The sequence below is a fragment of the Telmatherina bonti genome (assembly GCF_933228915.1).
Source record: "Telmatherina bonti genome assembly, chromosome: 5".
NCBI classification, from domain to species: Eukaryota; Metazoa; Chordata; class Actinopteri; order Atheriniformes; family Telmatherinidae; genus Telmatherina; species Telmatherina bonti.
The window spans coordinates 18,820,230-18,847,371 of NC_136623.1; the positions used below are offsets into that span (position 1 = coordinate 18,820,230).

Below are 27,142 nucleotides of genomic sequence, written 5' to 3' on the forward strand. Positions count from 1 at the left end.
CCACGGCACACGCACACACCAACAGGTCCTGGTTATGGGTGTCATTCTGGAGTAAAGTGTAAAAGTTGGAAACAGATAGGGGAACACTCACAAGCAGGGATAAAGGGGTGTGGGGGGTGGGTCATGGAGGAGGGGCAGGGAAGGAGGGAGACAGGGACATGGGAGGTCAATGTTAATACACATGCCAGACATAATGACCACACCATTAACACAATGATATAAACACAGATGACGTATGATGGGATGATGAAAGCAGACAAGCTGGAGAAATAGGGAGGGAAGACTTTAAAAGCCAAGCAGGAAAAAGACAGACAGCGAGACGTCACAGGGTTCCCACTTCTCAATTCCTTCTCAATTAACATGAACGACATTTCTGTAAATCTCTGCCACCAAAAGCGTCTCATGAAAAATCTGCACTGCAGAAGTTTTTGTTTCTACTTTGACAAGTAAAAAGTACCCAACTATTTGTGTTATCTCAGTGTGAAGATGCAATTCCAGTGTTAATATTTACATTTAAGCTTAACTTTTAAGATCTATTTCCACCTTTATTTCAACCAGCTAAAATGACTATCTGACATAAACTATCTCTTCTGACCAAGTTGAAGATTTTTTCAGCTAGGGAAAATACATTAGGTGAGGAAACCATGATTGTGAAATAAGTACTGAAGCAGGATTTACATGTAAGCCTGCTAACAATTAAATTATGGGCATTGCTTCATTTTGTTAGCAGCACTACTGTAGGTGTTGCTAACAAAAGTTGAGAAAAAAAAATACAGGCAAGCACCAGTCGGTTAAATCGCATGACCAGTAGCCAGTCTGATTTTTGGACTGGATCAGGTGTGCCCACATCATGTATTTTAGCCACACTGAAAAATGAAGACTTTCAAAGCTAGTAGGAACACTGGAACCAAAACAAAGACAACAAGAAAGCATGTTTTATTAGAAAAGCTACATTCATGTCCAACTGCATTTCACAGTGCTCAGTGGTCAGGGCTTCGGCTTACCTCATAGACTCCAGAGAAGATGGACATGAACCGACTCAGCACTGCAGCACAGATGCTGGCAATGTGAACAAATGGACCCTGGAGGTGATGGGACGACATTAATGACACAGGTGAGCAGCATCTTATGCACACAGAACAGTGTCTGCAAAACTAAGAGTCTAAACTGGGCTATGTTGTATCAGAACAGATAAATCACAGAGTAATCACTAGACGGGACAGTTGACCTGCCACTGTAATATGGAAAATTAATGTCATCTTTTGCTGGACTTGAATAATTTTCCTCAGTCCCAGGTGAGGGAAAACATGACATGAGATGATTTATTACACCCCATGATTATATAAAAGAGCAGATAGAAAGCTAGTGGTGATGCGGGGTAGCAAGACAGTTAGCAGAGACATGAAATGTAGGTCTGCTTACCTCTTTGCCTACTGGCATCCCACTGCCCAGGCCAGCAGTCAGACCAATGACTTTCGCTATGAAGGCTTTGAGGGTCAGATACTCCTTTAGGACGACACCTCTCAGGATGGTTTTCAGCTCTGGGATACCAGAACCTGTCGCAGATACATAAACAAAACGGAGGAGAAGATGAGATATTGGAGGAAAAAAGCTGGTTGTGTTCAGTGAAAACAAGTTATAGAGCTGCTATTTCACATGTGAAAAAAACAGAATGCTGTAAAAGAACAGGAACAAGAACAAGAATAATGAGAGATGATAATATAGCTGACAAGCAATGAGAACTTACCAATGGCTTGTGGAGAAACTAGGTGACAGAAGAGTGATGCAAAGACCACAAGGATTATGGGATATGTTACCCAGGCCAGGTATTGGAGTGGTACATTGCCTTTAAGCTCCCCATGTATCCATTTGTAAGCTGAAATACAGGAAAACAGCAGAAACAGAGAAGAAGATATACCACCACTAATAATTTTATAGTTTACTTCCCAACTGCAATCATTAATCACATTAATATAATTAAATTATTATTACATTTGAGGAAAAAAACAACTTGTGTTATCAAAAATATTTTCAGATTAGATCAGTGTGTTACCTTGCAAACTCTTGGCGCTGGCATAGTCCATACTCCAGCTGACTAGCGCCATAGTCAGCCCCAGAAGAACTAAAAAGATCCAGTCCTCCCCCATCTTTGTCACAATGTACCGTCTCACACGAGCCAAACAATCTTTATCAGAAAGATGAAAACAAAATAATTTTGAGTCTATTTATTACCATATATTAATATTTATTACGTATACATACATACATACATACATATATATATATATGTATATATATATATATATATATATATATATATATATATATATATATATATATATATATATATATATATATATATATATATATATATATATAAACATATATATATATATATACATACATATATGTGTGTACACACTTCATGAATGATATGCACACACATGTATGATATGCACACACTTCATGAAGGTACTCTTGATCCTGGTGGTAATAAAACATTGTATCGTATTTTACGAGCTCATCATGTTGCAATGTAAAATCATAATGTGAGAGGTAACCAGAAACTCAAGACGTCATATAAATTGATCTGTCTGTGCAGAGTTGTCTAATACAACAATATAACAATGTTTAGCAAAGAAACGCTGATGTTGACATGCAGGTTACGCATAAAATCAGTGAATAACAGAATATTTTGTGTGAATTTCAGTATGAGACTGCAGATGTTCAGATGCTCATAATGACATTGTTCACCTTGGCATTTGGAGTAGGGAAGAGGCTTTCTTGTGGAAGAGACATGGCTTTGATGTGACTCCAGGGTCACAGGATGATGATGAAGATGCCGGCGGCTGTGGCCTCTGCGGCCTGGACTGCTTTCCCCTGCTCGTCTTTTCCATTGTCTTTCTGTCAGCAGACGGGCAGCCTCCCGTCGGGCAAAGTTTCCCAGTTGCTCTCTGTATTCTCCGTACAGCTGTAACCCAGAGGAAACACTGATAGTTACTAAATGACAAAGAGAAAAGTCAAGAAATCATGTTTCATGATCTGCAGTGAATCAAAACAACATGACAAATTGAAGAGGAGGGACAGATGGGAAGACAGATAGAGAAGACAGGGAGAAATAGTTTTGATAATCAAGATTGAGATCCAATGCGGACAGTCTTGGGCTAGAAAAAAAGAGATGAGTATGTACAGCATGTGTGTAAGGGATACACACCAAGCTGAATACCCTGACAGACAGAAATAGACAAAACGGGCATAGAGAACGGAAAAACCCCTCCCTACGTGGAGGAAGAGGTTGGAGAAGAGCCAGAGGAGGAGATCCTGGAGGAGAGGACATTCCACATCTTGCTCCTTCCGCCTACATGTGCGCTTTGCACCTACAACCACAGAAACACGCGCACACGCCGCCAAACACACAAATACTCGGTCAGCAAACACGACACCTCGTGATCAGTTTGCAGCACACTCTTTAAAAGCATAGAAGCTGTAAAACACTGCAGATCCCAGTGCAGCTACGAGGTGCAACTGAACCCTGCAGATCGCATGCATCCCAGCATACAAACTAAATCATAAGGAGAGCTGGCTGCCCTGCATTTCTGTCTCATGTTCACACAGGAAAGGAGAGCAGGCACATCCAAGCAGGAGGCCCTGCAGGATGAAAGATCAGCTACCAGCACATAATTATCCTCTGAACTCATGAAATAAAGGTGCAGCAACAATCTGCAACCTCATCTACTAATGAATGCTTCGATATTTGGATGCCGAGAGGGGAGGATGAGCCAGAGTCAATTATATTTCCAAAAGATATTCTTCAGTTTAACTGCACAAAAACAAGCTGTCTGCTGTTATACATGACTCAATATAACCACATGATAAAGTGACTAATATAGAAGTTTATAATTAATACATGAATGCACCACATAGCAGGTGGCAATGCAGTTACTGCTGGAGGCTTTTGAAAACCTTTAATGCCTCTAAATCATCTAGTGTGTTATTTTAAATCTTACGAAACACTACGAACCACAAACTGTTAATGAGTACAATGCCGCACTGCTGGCAGCTTATTGCACTTATACTCACCAACTTCAATTCAGTTCAGCTTTATTTGTATAGCACCACTTCACTTCAATGTCATCTCAGGGCACTTTACAGACACATCAACTTGATCCGATTCATAATAAATAGCCTAGCAAAGGGAAACCAACAGATGGCAGCGAATTTTGACTTTAATTCTCACATCCTGAGAATGCATGAGGCGACAGTGGAAAGGAAAACACCATTTTAACAGGAAGGCAGAACCTGGCTCAGGGAGGGCAGCCATCTGCCTCGACTGGTTGGGGGGAGAGGACAGGAAGGAATCCTAACACAAAAATATGACTTATATAAAGAAATGCAAACAGCTGTTCTGAGGTTTTTTTCATTTTCTTCCTCGTATTATCCTAAAAAAAAAATTTTGTTTTAATTTAGTTAGTAAATTGTAGATTTTTTTTTTTTTTTTGTAGAGAATTCATTTTGAGTTATCCATATCTTGACACTTTCTTGCAAGTTAAAGTTCAGTAAATAATTTGCACAATGTTTGACAGACGTTAGTTGTATTGTCTTGTTTTTTCATGTGCATATGTACGTAGAACAGCTGGGGCAGCATACAGTCAGTCACAGTGAAGGTTGTTTTTTCCAAGTTAATGTTTATTTCACATCAGCTTCCAGACATTTAGTTTACGTCCGAGTTTAAATGGTTTGCAGAAAAGATTACAAAAATTATATTAAAAAAAAGAAGTGCAGCATATTGCTTCAGGTCAAGCAGGTAAATCAAAAGTAAGACCGAAATCAACACTTTGGAGTTTTTCCACAAAAAAATAAACCCCTTGATTTCTTTTGGTCCAAAAGACACCTCCAAATGAACACTGTGACCTTTTCAAGCAAAGACAATAAGATTTCTAATCATGTTATGGAACAATAATCTTATTAATCTTCCTCCATCTTCATCTAACCCACTGAGAAGGAAATTCATTGTTTGTTCTGGAATACCAAAATAACAAACATACAAAGTCAGTTTAAAAACAAAACAAAACAAAACACTCAGATTTTGCTACTTTTATGGTCAACAAAGGTGACCCTATGTCATCGTTTTATTCCCTACTTACTGTAACTACCTCTTGTACATAAATAAGTCACCATGGAGAGCCAAAATTCAAAGTTCATGCATAGAAAAAAAACATTGGAATAACGTCTGAATACTGGAGAAGAAAAGACAGAGGAGGAAGTGGTTAAATCGTATTCAGAATATATTAGAATAGAAAATAAATAAATAATTTGCCATCTGACCAGAAGGAGCCTGTGGTCCTTATGTTTTTACCTGTTCTTCATCAGTTGTCTTTAGCATGATATGCCAGCAGCTCTGTCTCTGTTCTGTCTCCTGTCCTGCACTCCAGACAACTTTGCCGCCACCAACACCGCTGCAGTACACATTAACACGAAAGCACCAATCCATCAACATCATCAAACAGCCATTGGCACCAGGCGCCATAAAACCAGGGACAGATGCAACAAGAACTGTTCCCAGACAAGTAAATGTTATCTTAATATATTGTTTCCCATCTTTTCTCAGATAAGAGAAATCCAGATGATTCGGTCAAATAAAAATTTTTCAGTCACCCTCTGTGACTTATTTGTTTGGTGGATTACTTGTTCTTTTGTCTTTATAATACTTCACTTTCTCCTGCAGTGACAAACACCTCTGTGTGAACCTGCTCAAGAACAGGAGAATGATGCTTCATGATCCACCGTAACCCCTTCAGTCCAAACACATGAACTTTAACCACTGTTTTATAATAGTGTGTGCCTTGTTATCCGTGTCTTGGGTCTCTTTTTCACCAATTCAATGATGGGAACCTAATCTGGTACCGAAAGACGAGCTCCACACCATTTCAGGTCCAACACTGAAACCACTGACGTCAATACCAAATGATGGGATTCCTAAAAGGCATCATAGCAGATCAGCCTCTACACTGCTGATATCTTCATAAGAAGAGGCGCCATAATTTTAGCCTCAGGCAAGACTGAAAGATGCTTTAGAATGTTTAAAATATTTTATCTAGTGTCAACTAACTAAACCCCTGTCCAAGTGACCCTTCCAGGCATTAAGAGTGAAAAGATAATGGATCAATGGTTTCTTTTTAAATTACCTCGGTTGACCAGCTAGCTAGAAGAGGACCTGACTATTCTTTTAAATGGGAGTATGACCATGAGCCATTACAAAAGTGTGAATTCAATTTAGTATATACTATAAGAAGACAGAGGCCTTATGATGTTCTCTGTTTCTTATCAGGTGAAGCAGCTGTGCTGTTTTTTTCTGTTTGAGGTTGTTTTCTATCTGTTGCGTCTCCTCTTTACACTTTTTCCTTTCCTTTCTTTCATTCCCCCTCTCATGTCCAACACTGATACGTAAATGGAAAAAAAAAAATAAATAAATATATATATATATATATATATATATATATATATATATATATATATATATATATATATATATATATATATATATATATATATATATTTTAAAAATTACATAAGCCTCAACAGGGTCCGCAGATCTACGAAGCTTCTCATGGCAAAGCAAATTTGTTCGTCACAAGACGTCAGTCAGACAAAAATTTTCCTGTTATGATGCTGGACATAAGTTACAAAAAACATAAATATGGTATTTAATGATTAAACATGTCCTTCTTCTCAAAATCTTTGTCAGACATGATCAAAATGTAACTGGACCACCAAATACTGTATGATGGAGCAGGTAATGTAGCTTTTATAAATGTTTATGCATGCAGAACTTATCAATTCATTCTATCATTCTGTATGAATTTACATCTTGAAAATGACAGTGCAAAGAAAAAACCTTGATTCTTGAATTATTGACAGGTTGACGGTAATGTGGACTTGTTGCATTTGTGTGATAACTTAAACAAGCTGAAACTGCATCTTTAAATAAGCTCAGTGTGTGTTACAACACAGCAGAAAGGGGCCGACAGCGTGAGAAGGCCACTGCTGCTGCAATTTATTTGTGTCAGGTGAATTTGCTTCTTTCATCTGTCAACCTTGTGTATACATTGTGTCATCATGCAACCCTGCATATCCGCACACACTCAGATGTACAAGAATCTACACTGACAAGCATTTCCTCAACTTTCTCACACTCTTCAACATAGTTGCTGTTGTTTGGTTCCCTGAATCCAGAATGACCTTCACACTCTCCGACCACAACAAAAATATCTAAAAAGCTCTTGTCTCACTCCTCTTCCTCCCCTTCTCGCACTCCTTTACCTCCAGTCTGATTCCCCCTTGCTCTCCTCATGGCTCCTATTACTTCCTTGCACTTTTTTTCCTCTTTCTCTAATCTCTCCATGGGCACATGAAAGTAGCCAGGCGTTACCGCGCGGCTCAGACACTTGCACCTCTCATTAATAGCATCTACAGAGAACTCGTGTAAGAGCGCAAGCTGCTTTAGTTGTGCTTATTGCGAGTCTCACAGGAGGAGGAAAAATGGAAAATTGCAAACCATTCCTCCCTTGGCTTTGTTAGAAATAAAAAGCCTGTGGTTAAATTATGCTGGTGAGCATTTAGGAGCTGTGAACACATATGCAGATCTGACCTTTTCTGAGCCAGATTTAACAAGCTGATATGTACAACGAAACACAAGAAATTCAAGCAAACGCACAAATAAACAAGTTCAGAAACAGGTTCACAGAGTGAAAGAAACGGCAGAGCTTCAGCCACAACGAACACTGCTAATAGATGCAGAGGTTTAAGGGCAGGATGACATTGAGAGTTAATTAAAAAAATAATAGCGCATTCCTGAATCCCTCATGAGGGGAGAGCTGCATATTCATAGATGGATGAGTGTGCTTGTGTGGGTTGTTCAGCAGGCAAAGTTTGTGTTTATGTTTTCATGTGTGTGCTGAATGAAATGTGTGTGCAGTGGAGCTTTACAACAATATAGCCCTGTCCTGTAGCACAAGGGTTACTCACTGATGGACAGATCAGGAGATTAACCCCCCCCCCACTGCACCACCACCACCACTACCCCCCTTACACACACATAGATATTCCATCCTCACACACAAATACCACAAGAGCATGTCTCCATATGCATACACTAATTAACAGGCACAATAACTGTTCCATGCCTCATCTAAACATTGCTCAAGCTGTCACGTTCTAATTAAGGCAAGACGACACGGCTAAAAGAGGAAAACAAACAAAATCCTGTTTTACTTAAGTCTGCAGTTCAACGTTCTGCCAAGTTTTCAGGAACATTTAAACTGTGCTGGGTGTCTTCTGTCCTCCAAAGATGGTTTACATGTTATAAACAAAAGTGCAAATCAAGAACATAAAACACCATCAGTACAGTACAATACAGATTAGCTCTTCCAGCTTCACTTAGCTTAGCTCTTTACTATTTTTTAAGAGAAAAATAGTAAACGTACAACCAAACTCAAGACTGGATGATTTTGTCTGCTCATGAAAGCCGTAGGCGTGCAAGCACAAACATGCCAGTATAAAAATAAAAAAAAAATTTAAAAAAAGGTTTTCAGGTGATACATAGTAAGTATGACCAAGAAATAAAACAAATCAACTTTTATTCTTCCTTCTATAACAAAAAAGAAAAAAAAAGTTAAAGAAAATAAATAAATAGAATAACAAAGTAAAGAGAAAAATGTAGATTTGGTCTAACTTAGAAAATGTTTTTTCTACATTGTCTTTTCTTTGTTTTGTTGTTTTTTCCCACTTCCACACATGAGCACAACACATGGTAAAACTTTTACAGTATAACATTACAATATATCACATAGTGACACTTACCAGAAACTGATCTATATTCAGAACTGTCTCGAAAGTGTTGATGCGCTCCCTCATCTTTTCAGCTGTGCCTCCTGTGAGTCTCTGTTCACTTTCTTGCCTGACTCCAGCATGCAGTAATTTGCTTTCTGGATACCTGTGTCTTACATCTGTCCTTTCCTGTCATGTCAGTGTGACAGACACAGACCCTACCTGCTTCCATACAGTACAGACTCCAGTAACTGACAGGTATGGTCAAAGCTGTGCACACTAACACACACACACACACACACACACACACAAAGGGAAAAGCAGCAGAGGTTAATACAGGCACTTGAGGGTTGACAATAAATTGTCAGCAGCTCTTAATTCAGTCAGGCGGTCGATCCAGCAGAATCCGGCAGTGGGATCATAAACGATACGAGACAGGCAGGACACAAGCTTCAGGTATGGAAATAATACCTGCTGACTAAAAGGGGACCATAACCATATTAACACTGCATGGGACGGGCTGGACAGTACTGTTTTGTAGTTTAAGAGCTTTCAACATTGGCAGCATGCTTTGCTAAATCCTGACTGGGCTCTGATACAGTTCATCTGATATTACTCTCTGGGATCATCTGTTTTAGTCCACACGCTTTTTATTTTGTTTGTTTCAATATGCACAAAATACTAAACAAGGCAGAGGAATCCCTGAGAGCGTTATAATACATCCCACAAACACAAGAGAAGAAAAAAAACTTCTAAACATAATGATGTTGAGTAAATACATCAGGAAACATTAAGTAAAACCACGCTGTTCACAATCAGATTGATTGATCGAGGTCTTCCACTCAGAAAGGTGCTTACCCCTTGTAAACAGATTTTACAAATTTTCCGGCAGGTTATGTAGAAATTTTGTAAAAAAAAAAACAAAACAAAAAAAAACCTTTAGAAAGAATCCAAGTTTTTCTTTCAAACCTGATTCTTAAAATGTATTTAAAACCACGTATCACAGAATACCCAGAGATAATGTGTTTATTTTCATTGTATAAATCACTGTAGTGTAGGATAAGCTGATTATTCCAGCTCGCTGTTGGATCACTTGGGCTCTTTACTTTGCTCTTATTTAGTTAATCAGCTGCCCAACTGTGGGATTGAAAATGGATCGCTATATGTTGCAAGGGGTTTTAAGTGGTCTTTTGGGAATGAGAGAGATACTGATTTGCAATTTCCATCAAAATGTTGCTAAGCATGTTTTTAAAAGATCTTGTTCAAACCAACAAGTCTCAGTCAGTTTGCTGGACAGAAGCATTTTACCTGACTTTGAGTGTGTTGGCAATGGATACTTTATTTTGCAGTGACTACTGCTGGGACTGAATTATGGAGCGATATTGTCAACATGTCATCAATATTCATAAGGAGCATTTTGGTGCCTTTCACTTCATGCATGCTGGGGAAAAGATGCAGACCCCCCTCTATGTATGGACAGATGGAAGCAGCTCTGGGCTTCTAACACATTAAATCTTAGAAAGCTCATTTTTAAAACATTTCTCCTTCCTGCAGACTGCCTCACTGTATGATATGACCTTCTTATACCCTGTCTGCATGTACCTTTAAGTGTTCAATATTGCATGTCCATTATATGCCTTTATTAAAGGGGAAATTATATAGGAGAATGGTGAGTGACATGCAACAAAGGTCCTCATTCTGGCTTGAAGTAGTGCGTTGTATTCTCTTACATCATTAAACCTTTTCAATTAAACAGAATTATTTACATGTCCTACAATTTAGTCAAATGATTCGTTTTTATAAAATTCAGCTTTTGGAAATGACAGTTTACAGATACACTCACTCACTCACACTTTTTTATATTAAAAATGTCCCTAAAGTTATAGTTTTCTTCTAACTTTAAATCAACTCTAGAGCAGTTTTTATGATACCCTTTGGCTATAAACTTGCCTAAAAATTAGAATATCGTATAATACATGATTTATTAAATAATATAATACATCATATGATTTATCCCAAAGTAACATAGTTTTTTCCCCAACACATAGTTTCTTGGGCTTTCTTTTGGAGCTGTTTCACCTGCATCTGAACTCTCCTGGCAGTCTTTCACCTATCTCCCTTACTCAAACTTTCCCTCTCACCACCCCTTGTCCCCATCCATCCAACTATCCCCCCCCCCACCCAACCCATGAGGTGAAACCTTACTCGTTGATAATTTTAGCAACAGTGTGACCCAATGTTCACTGACACATTTCTCTGAGCTTCTCCCTCTCTCACACAGTTTGTACCTTTTTCAGCCCGTTTCTCCCAGGAGGTTCGCCGTACAGATGGAGCATTTTAACCTTTTGCACCAAAACAATGACAAGTTATTGGCACCATTTTACAAGGTGGCCTTTCATCTGGAAGCTATTGCTGTAATGGCTGATGGATTATGATGTTATAACTACGCCTATAATTGAAAAACACAGCCAGCGTTGGTGATATCATATGAAGTTTAATGGCTTGATCGTCTACATCCTTGTCATTCCAGAACACGAGACATTTGGCAGGTGAACGTTATCCCCTTTAGTAGCCTGTAATATTAGAGACTTATGAGATCTCTTTCACTGCTCATCTCCTCACACAACCTTGTTTTTAACTGCATCCCTCATATAAACTATGAAACACAACCAGCCCTATCAAAACAGGTACAAACATACAGTGTGTGTGAGTGTGTCTCGAGCCCATACACACACACACACACGAGCAGCCTTCTTTTCTCACCACGCTGCTGGAGTGTATCTGTCAGTGTCACATGAGTCCACAGAGGGAGCTTCCTCTTTGTTAAGGTTAAGGGTCAACAACAGCTGTGCCACTCGGAGGATAACACAACTGTACAAGCTCAGCACGTATTAATTTGGTGATTTGCAGGTCAAAGGGCATCTAAACGGACCTGAAACCGGCTGAAAAGGGACTTTTTTTAGTGTTTAAATTAGTATGATGCTCAGTTTCACAAGTCAGTCATTTTAGGGATAAATTCCTGCTCTTTTATTAAATAATCTGAGAAAAAAAACAGGAATACCAAATAAAACTTTCACACACTGTCAACAAATCTACAAAAAAAAACCAAGAAATCTGTTATATTTGTCTGCCAGCTAAATCTGCTATAATCTGTTCAAGAGATTTACGTCAAATGAGTCAAATACAAATTTATTCTAAAGTTATTCTATAATAAACCATTTATGGACTGCAGCCCAGCTTTAGCAAACCATAATTTAAAACTTGAAAAAAAATAAAAATAAAATAAAATAAAATATATACATATATATATATATATATATATATATATATATATATATATATATATATATATATATATATATATATATATGTGTGTGTGTGTGTGTGTGTGTGTGTGTGTGTGTGTGTGTGTGTGTTAAATATTAAATTTATAAAAACCTGTCTTGAAAATGATCTAAATATTTAATATCAATTATTTGAAAAATAATTTAAAAAACAAAAATAGTTACACATCATTATTGGTTGGATAACCTTCATAGCTAAATCTGTTATAATCTGTTCAAGAGATTTACATCAAATGAGTCAAATACAAATTTATTCTAAAGTTATTCTATAATAAACCATTTATGGACTGCAGCCCAGCTTTAGCAAACCATAATTTCAAACTTGGAAAAAATAAAAAAAAAATAAAAAAATACATATATATATGTATATATATATACATATATGTATATATATATACATATATGTATATATATATATATATATATATATATATATATATATATATATATATATATATATATATATATATATATATATATGTATATATATATATATATATATACATACATATGTGTGTGTGTTAAATATTAAATTTATAAAAACCTGTCTTGAAAATGATCTAAATATTTAATATCAATTATTTAAAAAATAATTAAAAAAACAAAAATAGTTACACGTCATTATTGGTTGGATAACCTTCATTGCTGACTGTGACATACATTTATTGTGGCATTCTTTCAATAAGCTTATCCAACGTCATAATACACATTTCTGTCCACAGTTGCATTTATATTCCACCAAAATTTTAAAATGATCCTCAGCGTCTGTGGTGCAGTCTGTTCTCCAACACATCCCAGAAATTCTCAGTAGGGTTCAGATCTGGACTCTGTTGTGGCCAATCCATGTGTGAAAACGATGCCTCATGCTCCATGAACCACTCTTTCACAATTTCAAACCGATAAAGCCTGACATTGTCACGTTGGAAAATGCCTGTGCCATCAGGGAGAAAAAAAATCGATTCATTCAAAAAACTTTTTATAGTATAGTCATTCAGCCAGCTGACCTCATGTTTTGGGGACAAGATGTTGCTACCCCCTCAGCCGAGGCAAGATAGGATCATTTCTTGTCCAGACAATATAGAACGCGATCTAAATAAGTAAAGTAAAGAAGTATTACCAGTTATTTCTTGTTAAATTCTCAGATCCAAATGCATCAATGTGCAGCAGCTCTTTCCAAAAGATTAAATATAGCTGAAGAGTCTGTAAACAGTCTCTAAAGCATTTTTAAAAATGTAATTCAGCCAAGTTTTGACAACCTACTGGGAGCTTTGAAAGCAGATGTTTACCATCCGCTTGCAGCAGTGTGAAGCTGTGAGCCAACTTGAAAACACACACGGCCACATTATCAATACATGATATTAGGGCAACAGACCTATTAACAGCTCTATAGATAAACTCCTGAAATCCTCAGAGGCTCTTATTTCCTGTTTCACAAGCAGACGCCAGCTTTCACACCTGAGAAATGTGTGACTTGACAGAGACATTAAGCCTGTAAACAGTTTGATTAATTGAGATTTTGTATTTATATCTGACATGTGGAGCCTCAAGAGACTTTTGAGGAGGGGCAGCGTTAGGAATAAGGGATTTGTTTTGGGCATCGGTCCAATCTTCTCAAAGTAGAGGATAGAAAAGGAGGAGAGAGTACTGACAAGCTGCCGTTGCACTGCCTTGCTTTGTAATTTATAATTATTTACATCCCCTGAGCTACTCTCGCTCTGATTTCTCATTGTCTCATTTTTATAACACACAACCAACTCTGCAGAGGGCAGTTTGATGCTCCCAGTAAAATCTTTCATTTTAATAGAACCAGACGTGTCAAGACACTTCTGGGAATCTTTTTCTTGATGAGCATTTTAGCAGATGACATAGTGACATGACTTAATCTCAGCATGTACATCTAACCTGTCTGCTCAGGTTTCCTGTATTTAAGTATTTATAACCACCAACACATGAAAAAAAAAAAGGCTTTACAAGGTTGCAGCTTGAGTAGGCGTAAAGCAGCCACAAAGAAGAAACATACCTCCAAATATAATTCAGCCAACACAGTCAGAGGATAAGCAATTAAGACAGGCCTTGATGTTTATAAGGCGAATAGTGTGATTTCTGGTTGTCGCAGAGGGAACTTTTCCTTTCACTCAACATTTTGTGATGCGGGCGAAAGACTGTGCTGACTGAAAGTGTGTTTAAGGGCTGAACTTGACATTAAGTTGCAGTAATCTTTCTCAAGAGGGAAAAGCAGAGGAGGAGGAGGAGCAGGAAGAGAATCGAGATGAAGAATATTGATTTGAAGGCTGGCGATGAGAAGCAGATGATGTGATGTGAGGGTGAAACACTAACAACAAAGAGAAAGGATGTGGTGGGCAAAAACCAAACAAACTGAAACTAACCAGAGAGATAAAAGCCAAAGCGACAGTGGAAGGATGAGAACAGTGAAAAACTCTGTGGTAGCCAAGCAGGAAGGATGAAGAAGCACAAGGTGGAGCTGCTGAACATGAGAACCAAGTGAAGAAAAGAAGCAGGTGGGCAGGTAAAGGTGGGTTAGGGAAAGACTTACCAGGGTCTGCTGATATCTCAGAGCCTTCCTTTGCGACGCATCTGCAGCCATTGACACGCTGTCACTGATCCAAAAATAACCTTGCTGGACACCCCAGCATTTCCAATGTTGTTGGCAACTCCACACACACACACACATACACACACAATCTGTCTTATAAATGTCAATTTCACTCTTTATATTGGCTCAAATAAACATGCAAACATCTTGTAAAGTTCCACCAGCCTCCTGGAAACTTAATCTCAAACACACTGGTTGAAAAGAGAAAAATCAGAAAAAGCCCAGATGAGATCTTTCCAGATCTGGTTCTTCTTCAGATGATCCAGAGGCTGCGACACATCCAGCTCCACCGCACGACTGGCAGACACACAGACAGAAATCAGACAGGCAGACAAAGCAGAGCAAAGCCATCTGATGAGGCAGAGAAGGACACAGCGCTTTCCTTTATTAGAACTGCAGACACCTAATAACGCACACACACACACACAAACAGAACTTGTTGCTCTTGCAGCGCCCTCCCTGCCAGCCAGCCGTCAGATGTGTGTATATATGTGTGTGTGTGTGTTTTTGGATGGCCTGTTCTTGTTTGTACAGTGGTGGTGGGGGGTGGGGGTTGGAAGGGCACCCCTCATAGGGCTGCCCCTGCAACGTGAGCAGGAAGGTGCACACGACACCCCTATGACAGCTCACACCTTATCAGCCAATGCAGCAAGGCAATCCCCATAACACTCACATGCTGTGGCACTTCTCTCATCCCCAAATGTGCCCTCCCACAGAAAAACACACACCCCAAAATGCCCCAACAGTAAAGCGATCTCCATATTGCTCGAACCTACAGCAGATTCAGATATCCAGAGGAGGGAGTTCAGAGAATCTCTGCTGTTGAGGCTGAAAAGCTCATCGGCTGTTGGTGTGCTCTCCACAAGAAAACCAACATCCCTCACACACACACACGCGAGTTAATCTAAGTGTTTGTAGCTCATTCACAGGTTTCTCCTCTCCTTCCTTTCAGCCCAATGAGTTGGGCAGCCATTATAACCACCACAAACACACACACAGATCCCCTTTAACCCCACCCGGCTTTGTGGCCCACACGCTAGCACATAACATCCTAATCTCAGAGCTCCATCTGAGGCCAGCGAGAAATGTGTTACTCTGACCGCTGGCGTGTGTTTATGTGTGTGTGTGTCAAGGGAGAATGACTATGGACAGCTGGCTGGGGCTCTATCTGATACACTAAGAACATTATCAGTGGGTGTCGGCAGGCAGTGTGAGAGATACATACATCCCGGTCGCAGCATGGAGAGACCTGAGCACAGCGCAATAGTGGGGAGCCAGTTATACTATACCTGAGAACGGAGGGGACAAGCTGTACGCCGGCAACAACACACACAAACACAGCAACAAGGAGGATCAAATACAGTGAAGCACGCACAGGAGCAGCAGCAGCAGCGTACATTCATCCAAAGGCTCCACATTCAAGAGGCAGGATGCAGCTTCGACACAGCATCGCAGGAAAACACAACTGTATTAAAGAAAGAAAAAACAAACAACAAAGTCATCTTTCTTTATTTAAAGTCATAGTGTTTTTATTGTATGGAATAATTGGCAGTCATTGGTGGCAGAACAGAATGTCTTTAGCATCCTCCACAAACAACTAAGCAGAGTTTGGCAACAAAGAACCTTTAAAACTTTTCATCCTGTGGGAAAGCCGAGCTTTCACAACACTCCAGCATTTCCCTCCTTAAATGATGCTGTTTTACCAGAAAAAATTAACCATAAAAGGACAGAGCGCTTCACAGAAGAAGAAATGTAACCACCTCATGCACAGCATCTTTAAGAGTCTTTTTGTTTTACAGATGGTTAACAGCCAATACTGAATCAACTGCTTTCCCCCAAAACAACAGTTTTAACTGAACACACAGCCTTCAGAAATATATATGTTTATATGAAAGCACTGCCGTGGTCATAAATGTATCTAATGAGTCATCCTCACATGGCACAGGCTGCTGTAGAAAACTGCATATTGTTTGTGGAAGACATCTTCTATCTTTACTATATCAGATACAGTAGAGTACAACAAGGACACTGAATATGCAAATCCCAAACAGGGAAAAAATACAGAAATAAAAATCAGTTTATCATGTAGGTAATGACCCCAAAAGTAGCACCACATTCCAGCCCACCACCGTAACATGGACAGAATTTACAATCAGTGGGTTTAGCCATGAAATTTATACTCTGAAGTGTTTTTCCAGTTGAACTGCAAAAAGACTGGAGGACTTCCTTCTGAAGCTGCCATGTAATTGTTCCTTCTCATAAGGCAATTTGAAGGGAAACAAACGTTTCATGTAGTGTTTTCAACCCTGTTCCATAATAAACACACCTGCCTGTAACAAATGCCATAGCTGTCTGCAATCATGACAATATGGATGATTTTTGATTAGATGAGCAATATAAATGATGGAGAGATGATGAAATGCACTTCTCTATGTTGCTGCCCCCTGCCTGTCGCTATACTAAAAACAATGATCACAATTACAACCGTGTACAAACAAGAGCATGGGTTAAAAACTCTTATAAAAACAATTTCATACAAAAATCAAGCCACAAAAATAGATCTGTGTAAAAAATAAAAATTTCAAAAAGAGAGATTTGTGAAACCTCTAAGTAGCTGTGCAGTTTGACTGAAAAGGATTAACATACAAATCCTCGAACTGGCATGGACACAGACACACAGATACACGAGTTTGTTGTATGCAAATATATTAGCCATTTCCAAATACATGCAGATTAACATAAGCTGGTTTCTTCCTCCTTTTCAAGATTTATCTGAGTGTGTTCTCATGTGCATATCTGTGGTTTAAATGGGGAAAAAAAGTTGTAACAGGGAGGGAATGTGTGAGTCTGTGGTAGTAAATGTGCAACGAGCAGTTGTCTGAGAAAGGCTTCAATGCAAGGAATGATCTGTGTGTGCTGCTTTAAAGTGCACTTTTACATGTCAATACTGGGGCTGGTACTTGGGGAAAAGGTAGAGGTCTTTGCAGAGTGAGCTGGTGAACTCTGACATCTCTTTGCAACGATGGTGGGCGGTGCCTGGAGCATAACCTTCCCTCTCCTTGATACGTCTGTTTACCTGGAGTCAGAGAGACACACAACAGGAAGATTAGAAATGCTTTTGAAAACAAGTTGAATCCTGATTGGAGTGCTTGAAAGTGGGAGATGGAGCGTGCACCTGCACCAGGATGTCTGCAAGGTGTGTATCCCTGGCATTAAGGCGGAGTGCTGTGTTAAGTTCCTGGATGAACCAGGACCCCCTTTTGGTATTTCGCATGGCTGCTGTGCCTTAACAAGGAAGAGACAGAAAACAAATACTTAACATATCATGTAAAATTGGACATAAAATTAATCAGTTGTAACCATGCAATAGTTATTAAATGCTCAATAAACGCTTTGCCCTGGTTTTTGGCAAAGCGTTTTATTGTTCTGGCTCTCTCACACCAAGGAGTCGCATACAACAAGCTAAAAGTCGGCCATTAGATGTCTGGAATGTGGATATGACTTTTTCTCTTTTGTATTTCTGGTGTGCACACCTTCTCACCATTGTTATTGCACTGTCAGTGTAATTTTTCAGGTGGCAGAATCTGTGTTGTGACCTTTAGTGTTTACACTGACTGGCTGCTCAACACAGTGAATGAGTACACAAGAAGGTAGCTGCTAATGTCGACCGGAAGCTAACAGCTAATTTAGCCTGCCACACACAATCTTTTATTATAGGCCATTTTTATTTGTCCAAATCAACAACAGAGGCAAGTGTAGTTAGAAAGTAAAAAGCAACTACTGAAGTTTTCATGATCATGGTCATCTCTGCAGACTCTGCCCCTTCTGAATCAGAAAACAATGTTTTCTTGTGGTAGCGTGAATGGTGTCCTGGCCAGTAGCTGGAAGTCATCTTTGCTGTCCAGTCATATTCCACTGACCTTGTTCAGATGCTGGCAATGCAGGGACAACCAGCAGGGGGCCTCTCATGTCCAGTAGTTTACTAAATTAACCCTTTGATGTATCATGTCCACTACAGCGGACACCCACTTCCAGGCTGTCTTCTAGTATGTTCATAAGTGAAGATGGAATATTTGCAATTTTACCACTTCAGTGGATGTCTGGAGGGACACCTAACACACTACCGCTCACTGACTCACTATATATATATATATATATATATATATATATATATATATATATATATATATATATATACATATATACATATATATATATATATATATATATATATATATATATACATATACATATATACATATATATACATATATGTATACATACATATATATATATATATATACACATACATATTATATACATATATATATATATACATACATATATATATATATATACATATACATATATACATATACATATACACACATATATATACATATACATATATACATATACATATACACACACACACATATACATATACACACACACACACACACACATATACACACACACACACACATATATATATATACATATATATATATATATATATATATATATATATATATATATATATATATATACATATATATATATATATATATATATGTATATATATAGTCCATTTTTATAGAATATTTCATTACATAAATAAGACAATATATTATTTTTTTTAATATTTCCACAGAATATTTCAAATAAATAAATTAAATAGGTTCTGCTTAGTTCATGAGTCGAGAACAAGCCGAGAGAACTCCAAACTAAGGAGTACAAAAGGACATTCTTTTCAAAACATATTTATATGACACTTTTCATACTAAAAAAAACACTCACTAAAAACTCTCACACAGAATGTGTCTGTGGAGTATGCAACAGGCTTCAGCCAGATCAAGCTGCTGTTAGCTGAAATAATGGACTCCAATAGTGTCCATTTCTTTTTCCTTATTTTAATGACCTCGTATGACTTTAGACATTTTATATCACGATTGATAAAACTGGCTTCACATTTCATTGACTCAACCCAGAATAACAAATGAGAGAAACTTACAGATTTTCTGACCTTTGAGAGATGCGAAGCCGCAGATCATGTCTGATCGCTGCGGCAGTTTAATCCTTGGCCTTTCCGTGTCCACTCTCTGTCTGGAGTCTACATCCCCCTGGCCTTCTCTCCCAGCATCCCTCTGTTCACAGCTCGGTGAGAGAGTCCTTACTGGGCCGTCTATCTGCTCCACTCCACAGTCCATCTCATCTAACAGAAAAAGAAGTGAAAATTTGGCTTCCCACATCAAAACCTCATTTTTAACATTTGAAGCAAAACAAAACTTGAAGTTCCTCTGTAAATATATTTATATGGCCAGAATTAATACAACATAAAGCAGTTCAGTTATCATCAAAGTTTGGTTTTACTGCGATCAAAGTTCTTTTTTAAAGACACTTTTGCTAAATAAATCAACATCCAGTAAATGTTTGAATTATATCTAGTTTCTACAGTTAATAAAATCAACTAAAGTGATAAACTTCCAAAAATTCTGACACACAACTTTGCACTGCACCTGAACACCTGTTGCAATGACAAAGATGGAGCACTGAAGCTACAGCTCGAGTGACTCACCGCTCTCACTTTGCTGACTTAGTATTCCTTGACCAAGTTAAGCTGAAGTCTAATCTGTCTTAAACTCACCTTATACCTGGAAGTTTAGACCCATCTCAGACCTAAATTTTGCAGCCTTGACTTAAAATACCATATCTCTTGTTAATAAAAAAAAAAAAAGTTCTGTAACATTTTTTGAATACATATCAGATGGCAAAAGTTGGAATTGTAAAAACACAAAAACTGGCATTTCAGCCTGGAGATTTTTTTTTGTATTTTTTAAAGTAGATTTAACCAGGAAACCCTGTATACTGAAACTTATTACTAGTATATTATATGTGTATATGAGAGGTAGTAGCTAAAAAAAAGTCAAATGGTCTTCAGCGGCAACCTGGGACTGTGTGAAGTAATTATATTTGCTCCAGAGGGGTCTGAGGAGCATCATCAGGTGTGTAATCAGGCCTTTACCTCAATCACAAACAATAATTTACTGGGAACCTATTAAGTGACCGATTTATTGCAGGGTTATTGTAGTGCTTTTTCATTATGTTTTCTCCAAGCTTGCAGAACTTGGATGTGTGACAAACTTCCATAGTCTATATATCCGAAACAGTGTAGCAGATAGATGGCTGATTAAATGCCTCCCTCAATGACTTATGCATCAGCCTGGAAAGTAGCAGCAGACCTCATTGGGGGTTGTGGGGATGTAAAGTATTGCATCTGTCAGGTCTCTGGCTCTTGAGTTGTTCCAGAATGAGTCAAAAATCCAAGAGATTTAAACAAGCTCAGAGTTGTGCCATCATTAAAATATGTTTTCTGTGTCATCATGTCTTACCTCCTCTGCAGGCCTGAATGAAAAACATCTTCGGCTTGTTTTGAAGCAGTGGACAGTGAGCGTTGTCGAAAGCCTCAAACACCCAGTCGAGCTAAAAGCGATCAAGTCATGTATGTTAGAACAAAACATACAAGGACTCTACCTTTCTCCTATAATAACACAAGATAAATCAATACAAGTATCAGACAAGGTCACCTGCAGGAGCTGTCCATCTGTGCCATAAACTGCTCCTTCCACTCCGTGGGAGAGCAGACACACCACACAGCTGTCCACTGTTCGGTGTTCCGGCCGTCTGCAGAAGTTCTCAATGCAAGACCTCATGCCCTACACAAAATAAAGAGACATGTAATTTACACACATGTGCAACAAGGCAAGGCAAGTTTATTTGTAAAGCATAATGATTCAAAGTCCTTTAAGGACACTGAAATACCAGAACATAAGAAGCGTACTTTAAAACTAAAAGCAAAACAGAAAAAAAAAAAAAAACATTTAAAAACATGATCAAGTTTAAAAATTCAAACTTAAAATAATGAATTAGGTTCAGACTTTTAAATCAAAACTATTGAAATGCAGCTGAGAACTGCATTTCAATAGTTCTGTAACTAGATCTGTAACCTGGATTTAAATAAACTGTGTTTCAGCTGATCTGAGGCTTTCTGGGAGTTTGTTCCGGACATGTGGAACATAAAAGATGAACGCAGCTTCAGCATGTCTGGTTCGAGTTTTGGGAATGTATAAAAGACCAGATCCAAATGACTTGAGGGCTCCGATAGGTTCATACTGGGTCAAGAGGTCACTGTTGTATTTTGGTCTGAAACCATTCAGAGCCTTATAGACCAGCAACAGAACTTTAAAGTCTATCCTCTGACAGAGTGGCTGCCAGCGTAAAGACCTCAGAGCCAGACTGATGTGGTCTGCCTTTGTGGTCTTAGAAAGGACTCAAGCAGCAGAGTTCTGAATAAGATGCGGTTGCCTCATTTCATTATTAGGTAGAAATGTAAAGACATTGTTACAGTAATCACCCAAACTAAAGATGGAAGCATAGACTAGTTTTCCATACTTTCATTAAGTGGCTTTCACAAATCTATTTCAGGTTAAAAGGTTACTGTTACTACATAATTAACTATGTCTAACCCCCTTCTAAGTTTATTATCTAAAATGGATTCATATAAAACATAGTCAGGCAGTGACTGAGTCTTACCTGAGCAGTGAGGTCTCTGTGGACACTGACAAGATAGTCTAGCTCTGTGAAGACTTTTCTCATGACTTCGTCATCCACCTCGCCGCCCTTCCTTGGATCAAGATCGGGAGCAGAACAGGAGTCAAAGCTCACATTACTGATCACTAAGGCATAGCCACGAGGAGATGAATTCATGCTGTAAGACTGGAATGGAAAACATATTAGAAAAACGTTAATAGGCAAGTGAAAATGAAGAGTTGAAAATATTTTACACTATTTTTTTTTCACTTTTACAGACTTGTGCACTTATCAAATAATATACTTTATTAATTCCATATTTTAGTTTCCAAAGCTAAACCAAAACCAAGTTAAGCTGCTGGAGGCCTGCTGTGCTGGCCTGTTAAAAAGAAGTCATGTACCTGCGGGCAGTGAGAGCGGTAAAACTCTGGAGTGCACGGGAGAACGGGAGTGTTGATGGGGCTGTCGGCGTCAAGACTGAACTCCATAGACTCTGAAGTAGACACAGACGGACGTGTGATAAAATAAAAGCGATCTCTTCTCGTTAGAAGTTGAATTACTTATTGAAAGCTCTGATATCAACTAATGTTGCTGGATGGACCTGAAAAGCAACAACCTTTATATGACACTGTTATTAATAGGTCACTGTTTGGGTGTGGAGTCTGCAGGTCATTGTTTAAGAAATAAACAAAACTAACTTTCTGACAATGATAAGGTTAAAAGGCTAATAAACAAATAAATGTATCAATAGGCTGCTGGCCTATAAACATTTCAGTGTTAACATGTTAAATCATCTGTCTTTAAACCAGAAAAACTGATCCTCCCCTTTGTCCAGACAACACCTTGTGTCTCTATGGAAACATACAGTCAACAACATCGAACAACAGAGAAAAACCCATTTTAACTTGAGTGCAGACAGGTTTCAACACATTAACACTCACCATGTGTTCTTGCTCTCTTGGCAGCAAACTCCTCCTGAGTTGGAAGTGGAAGAGAAGACCTCACTATTGTCTGAAATTCAAAATCATGCACCAGTGATTAAAGACACTATATCAGACTGCACCAGAAAGATAAAGAGGGATCTGGCTATTTATTGTGGCAGCAACAACAGCAGTTGTTTGGTGTGGGAAAATGACCTCTGTAATCCTAAACCAATTACTGGGGAATCTCCTGTTGGCTGTTCGACTAACTCAGCAGGCCCTCTGGATGAGTAATAGAAGATGCATCTGTTTTGTATTTCTCACATCTGTCTGCTTATCGCTTCCTCTTGCCTTTGTCCTTCGTCCCTCCGTGTTCCTGTCCTCCTCACTGAATGATGACTCTGAGTAGCAGCATCTATCTGAGGCCTGGACTGGGACTGATGAGGTGCTGCTCACCTCACTCTTTTCCTCTCGGTCTAATAAGGATGTCTGTAAAAGACCATGTTACTGAATCCTAACATCATCTAACTTTTTCTTTGAGCTGTAAATCAATGCAATCGACCGGACAAACATTCATGACATTCAGTGACCCTAAGTTCTTCTGACAAGGTTTCGTCAAACAAAAAGCAACACTGTCTGCTGTCATCATGAATGAGGATTTTAAGCACTCAGCTTACCTCTCTCTTCTTTTTTGCTTCCTCTCGTCGCCCTGCCTGTCCTTCTGGCTCTTTGTCAGTGTAAATACTCTGTGAGCAGAAAACAGTCTGAGGAATCTATCAAGGCATGACAATAGTCAGTTCTGTGGTGTGTGTGGTGATGTGCAGTCGGGTACACACTCACATCTACACACGTCTCTCTGCCATCTTGTACTGGTGATTGTGTGAGCAGGTCACACAGGTGCTGCTGCTCAGTTTCTTGAAGTGCTGAGCAGAAACTTCTGAAGGCTTTGGGCCCTCGCTTTGGTAGGAGAAGTAACAAGCGCCAGCTGCGTTTCTGAGATGTCTGCTCGGCCTGGAAGGTGGGAGATAAAATGAAAACATAATAGAACATTGGGGTAGTGTATTTGATTAACTTTTTACTATTATGACAATGAGGTAAAGTAGTAATCCCACCATTTTGCCAGGGAACAGCTTTGGACATTTACATGGACTTGTTTAGAAGAGAGGCTCTGTTTTAAGCAAATTTTTTTCGTCTAGCTTTTTCAGAAGCTTTCCCTCTGTGTCAATTTTAAAGCCAGCTCAAGTCAAAATCGAGCCTTCACAGATGTGAGATACCCACTCCACGGGAACTAAAGCAACCCATCAGAGATGTACGCTTCTGGCAAGTCCACTGATAACAAGCTAGACAATAAAATGATCCTCCTGTTGTTTCTAGTTTGTGTAAATTACTTTTCCAGTCTGATCTCGCCCCTGTTCCAGTTCTTTTGAGATGCATTTCTGCCATCAAATTCAAGTTGAGTGAATAATTTCCATAAAATGGTAAAATGTCAGTTTCCACATCTCCATCAGCATGCAGTGGGTTCAGCTGAGCTGATGCTGGAGAAATGTGCTATTGCACTCGAGCATAAGGATATGGTGTTGTGTTGCTGTTTCTCTTCTGCAGTTACCACACAAATTCAGCCAGAAACGCCAGAAGTCCCAAATCGCATAATCATAAATTGACCAATCCCAAGGGAGTATTTCCCCATCACCATGCTGCAAGCAGGGATGCACGTGAGGTCTGGGAGATGTGAGCGTCAAGGCTGTGCTGGCCTATTAGAAACATACGGAATCTTGCACAGACATCGTGCTAGTATAAATCCAGCTTGACATGTTATTTACGCCCTCTTGGGAATACAAAATGGGTTTATAAGATTTGCAAACCTCTGCATTCTGTTTTTAGTTATATTTTAAAAGGAGCCCTGACTTTTTGAAATTGGGGTTTTGCATGTACATATATCAAACTTGTCATAACATAGAACTCTGCAATTTCTATTGTGTTTACATGTTTCTGTTCACAAAAAGTGCAACAACCTTTCCGCCTACATTGTGCTTGAATAAACAGAATGCTGTTAACAAATTGCTTACCATCTTCACTTATTATTTTAGTTGTGTCACATTAACTAACTATCAGCTGAAATCCCACAGTGTAACAACCCCGAGTCATTGCAATATTGACACTGTAACATTGATCAAAAATATGGATCTGGAGCCACATACTTCACACAAGAAGCTACTGGCAATGTTGTTAATTGTTTGTTAGTTATGTTTGTTTATTGGAAGTTGCATAAAGTCTGTATTCACATACCATGATGCTCTCTGCCATGCTCTCAGTCAAGATGTCATCCGCCTGCATTAACTGAATGAGAAGCTCATCGACGACCAGTTGTTTGCAGAGGACAGCAGATTGCCTCCGAATAGCCAGTCGGTCCCGCTCCAGCATGCCACACTCCAACATATTGCAGCAACAAACTGTTTATATGACAGGTACAAATATAAATAAACATACACAGGACTAAAATAACAAGAAATAACAACAGACATATCCAGACTGCGACCTATACATGTCCTACAAACTCAACGTATTGAAGACAGTGACATAATCTTTTGTTAAGCTCCGACACTGGAGATCATGTTAAGTTATTGCATTGATTGTTTTGGCGATACATTACGCTTTTAATCGCTTTTCTCCGACACGTGAAAAGCGCTATGGTATCATATATATCTTGACTATTATAGAACCACACACAACCACAAGTGCACAAAGCAAATGTTAAGTTACACAATGCGATAAATAACAAATGAGGTTGTGAAGAAAACAAATCAGTTTATAATACAAGGTTGAACCAAAACAGCAGGACCTGTATTACAAGACGCTGCTTATAGTTAACACTTATCACAATGTTGGTGGCTAAGCACCGATGCTAGCTAACTAGCTAACTTTGACTTTTTCTTGAATTTAAGTGCCTGAAATGGGATTGCCCCAAAATGAAAAGCTTACCTTTGTTTCTGCTCCTGCAAAAACAGTATCAAAGCGTTGGGAAAATACTGTATTAATATCACGCTTTTAACACCACTTCATGTAAATTAACCACGCAAATTAACATCTCTTCACACCACAAATCAACTTCCGCGGGGTCCCTACTGCTGCAACGACGGAAGGAGGAGCTACAAAAGTCACTTATGAATTTTGTCCAATGAGAGCTAAATAAAAATTGAGTGACGTTCCTTGTCGCCAATCAACATACTTTATTTAAACACATGCCTCAGTACACACTGTACACACTGAGAAAAAAATGAGGATAAGGGCATTTTGAATTTGAATCGTAAACAAGTGGCCAATTGATAAGGGGACCTTTTAAGACAGACACAAGCATGTGTCTAATAGAGAGCCACTGAATGAAAAGAGGATGGACTATTACTGAAAAGGTGTGGATTCAAAATAAAATATCATTTACATAAATGATTTCAGGCATTCATGACTCTAAATCACCCAAAAGGTCCAATTAAGGTATTCACTTCACAGTTAGTGAAATGGGAAGAATTATCAGACTTTAAAGTCAACATTTTGTCAGACTTGTCTACTTTATTACATTGTTACAGATAAAAGAGCCAATAGTATAAAGTAAAATTGGTGAAATCCTACTTTCAGTTAATGTATCATAGAATATAGGCAGCATGTGAACTTTTTCCAACATATTTAATTTGACAGGTATAAACAAGTAATTGCTTTTTATTCATTTGCATAAGTTGACACTAGTAAGACACACACCTTCCATATCTGTGCCTCTTTACCTTCAGCTTTTCCCTTTCTTACTTCATTTTCTCCCCTTCTCCTGCTCTCTCCACTCCCCCCTGCTGACTACCTCC

At 38.7% G+C, this 27,142-nt stretch overlaps 2 protein-coding genes across 2 annotated transcripts in view; both read right to left on the minus strand.

Annotated features, from left to right (window-relative positions):
• clcn1b (chloride channel, voltage-sensitive 1b) overlaps positions 1-15,140 on the minus strand; it is a 31,354-nt gene extending 16,214 nt beyond the window's left edge. The window contains exons 1-6 of the mRNA XM_079240643.1: positions 14,725-15,140; positions 2,755-2,971; positions 2,054-2,185; positions 1,748-1,876; positions 1,423-1,556; positions 1,005-1,082 (exon numbers count right to left, since the gene is read on the minus strand). Of these exons, the coding sequence (XP_079096769.1) occupies positions 1,005-1,082; positions 1,423-1,556; positions 1,748-1,876; positions 2,054-2,185; positions 2,755-2,971; positions 14,725-14,862 (828 nt within the window). The 5' untranslated portion in view covers positions 14,863-15,140. The remainder of the gene's footprint in view (positions 1-1,004; positions 1,083-1,422; positions 1,557-1,747; positions 1,877-2,053; positions 2,186-2,754; positions 2,972-14,724) is intronic.
• Positions 15,141-17,725: 2,585 nt separating this feature from the next.
• Positions 17,726-26,406, minus strand: casp2 (caspase 2, apoptosis-related cysteine peptidase; the record flags this gene model as incomplete). The annotated part of the gene is made up of 12 exons (XM_079240647.1): positions 26,274-26,406; positions 25,581-25,744; positions 24,135-24,305; positions 23,972-24,040; positions 23,316-23,385; positions 22,776-22,867; positions 22,378-22,560; positions 21,372-21,500; positions 21,177-21,267; positions 19,811-19,999; positions 17,960-18,069; positions 17,726-17,860 (listed from the first exon to the last, which is right to left on the minus strand). Exons 2-12 carry the CDS (start codon positions 25,728-25,730, stop codon positions 17,726-17,728), a joined length of 1,389 nt encoding a protein of 462 aa, XP_079096773.1. The 5' UTR covers positions 25,731-25,744; positions 26,274-26,406.
• Between the last annotated feature and the right edge of the window lie 736 nt (positions 26,407-27,142).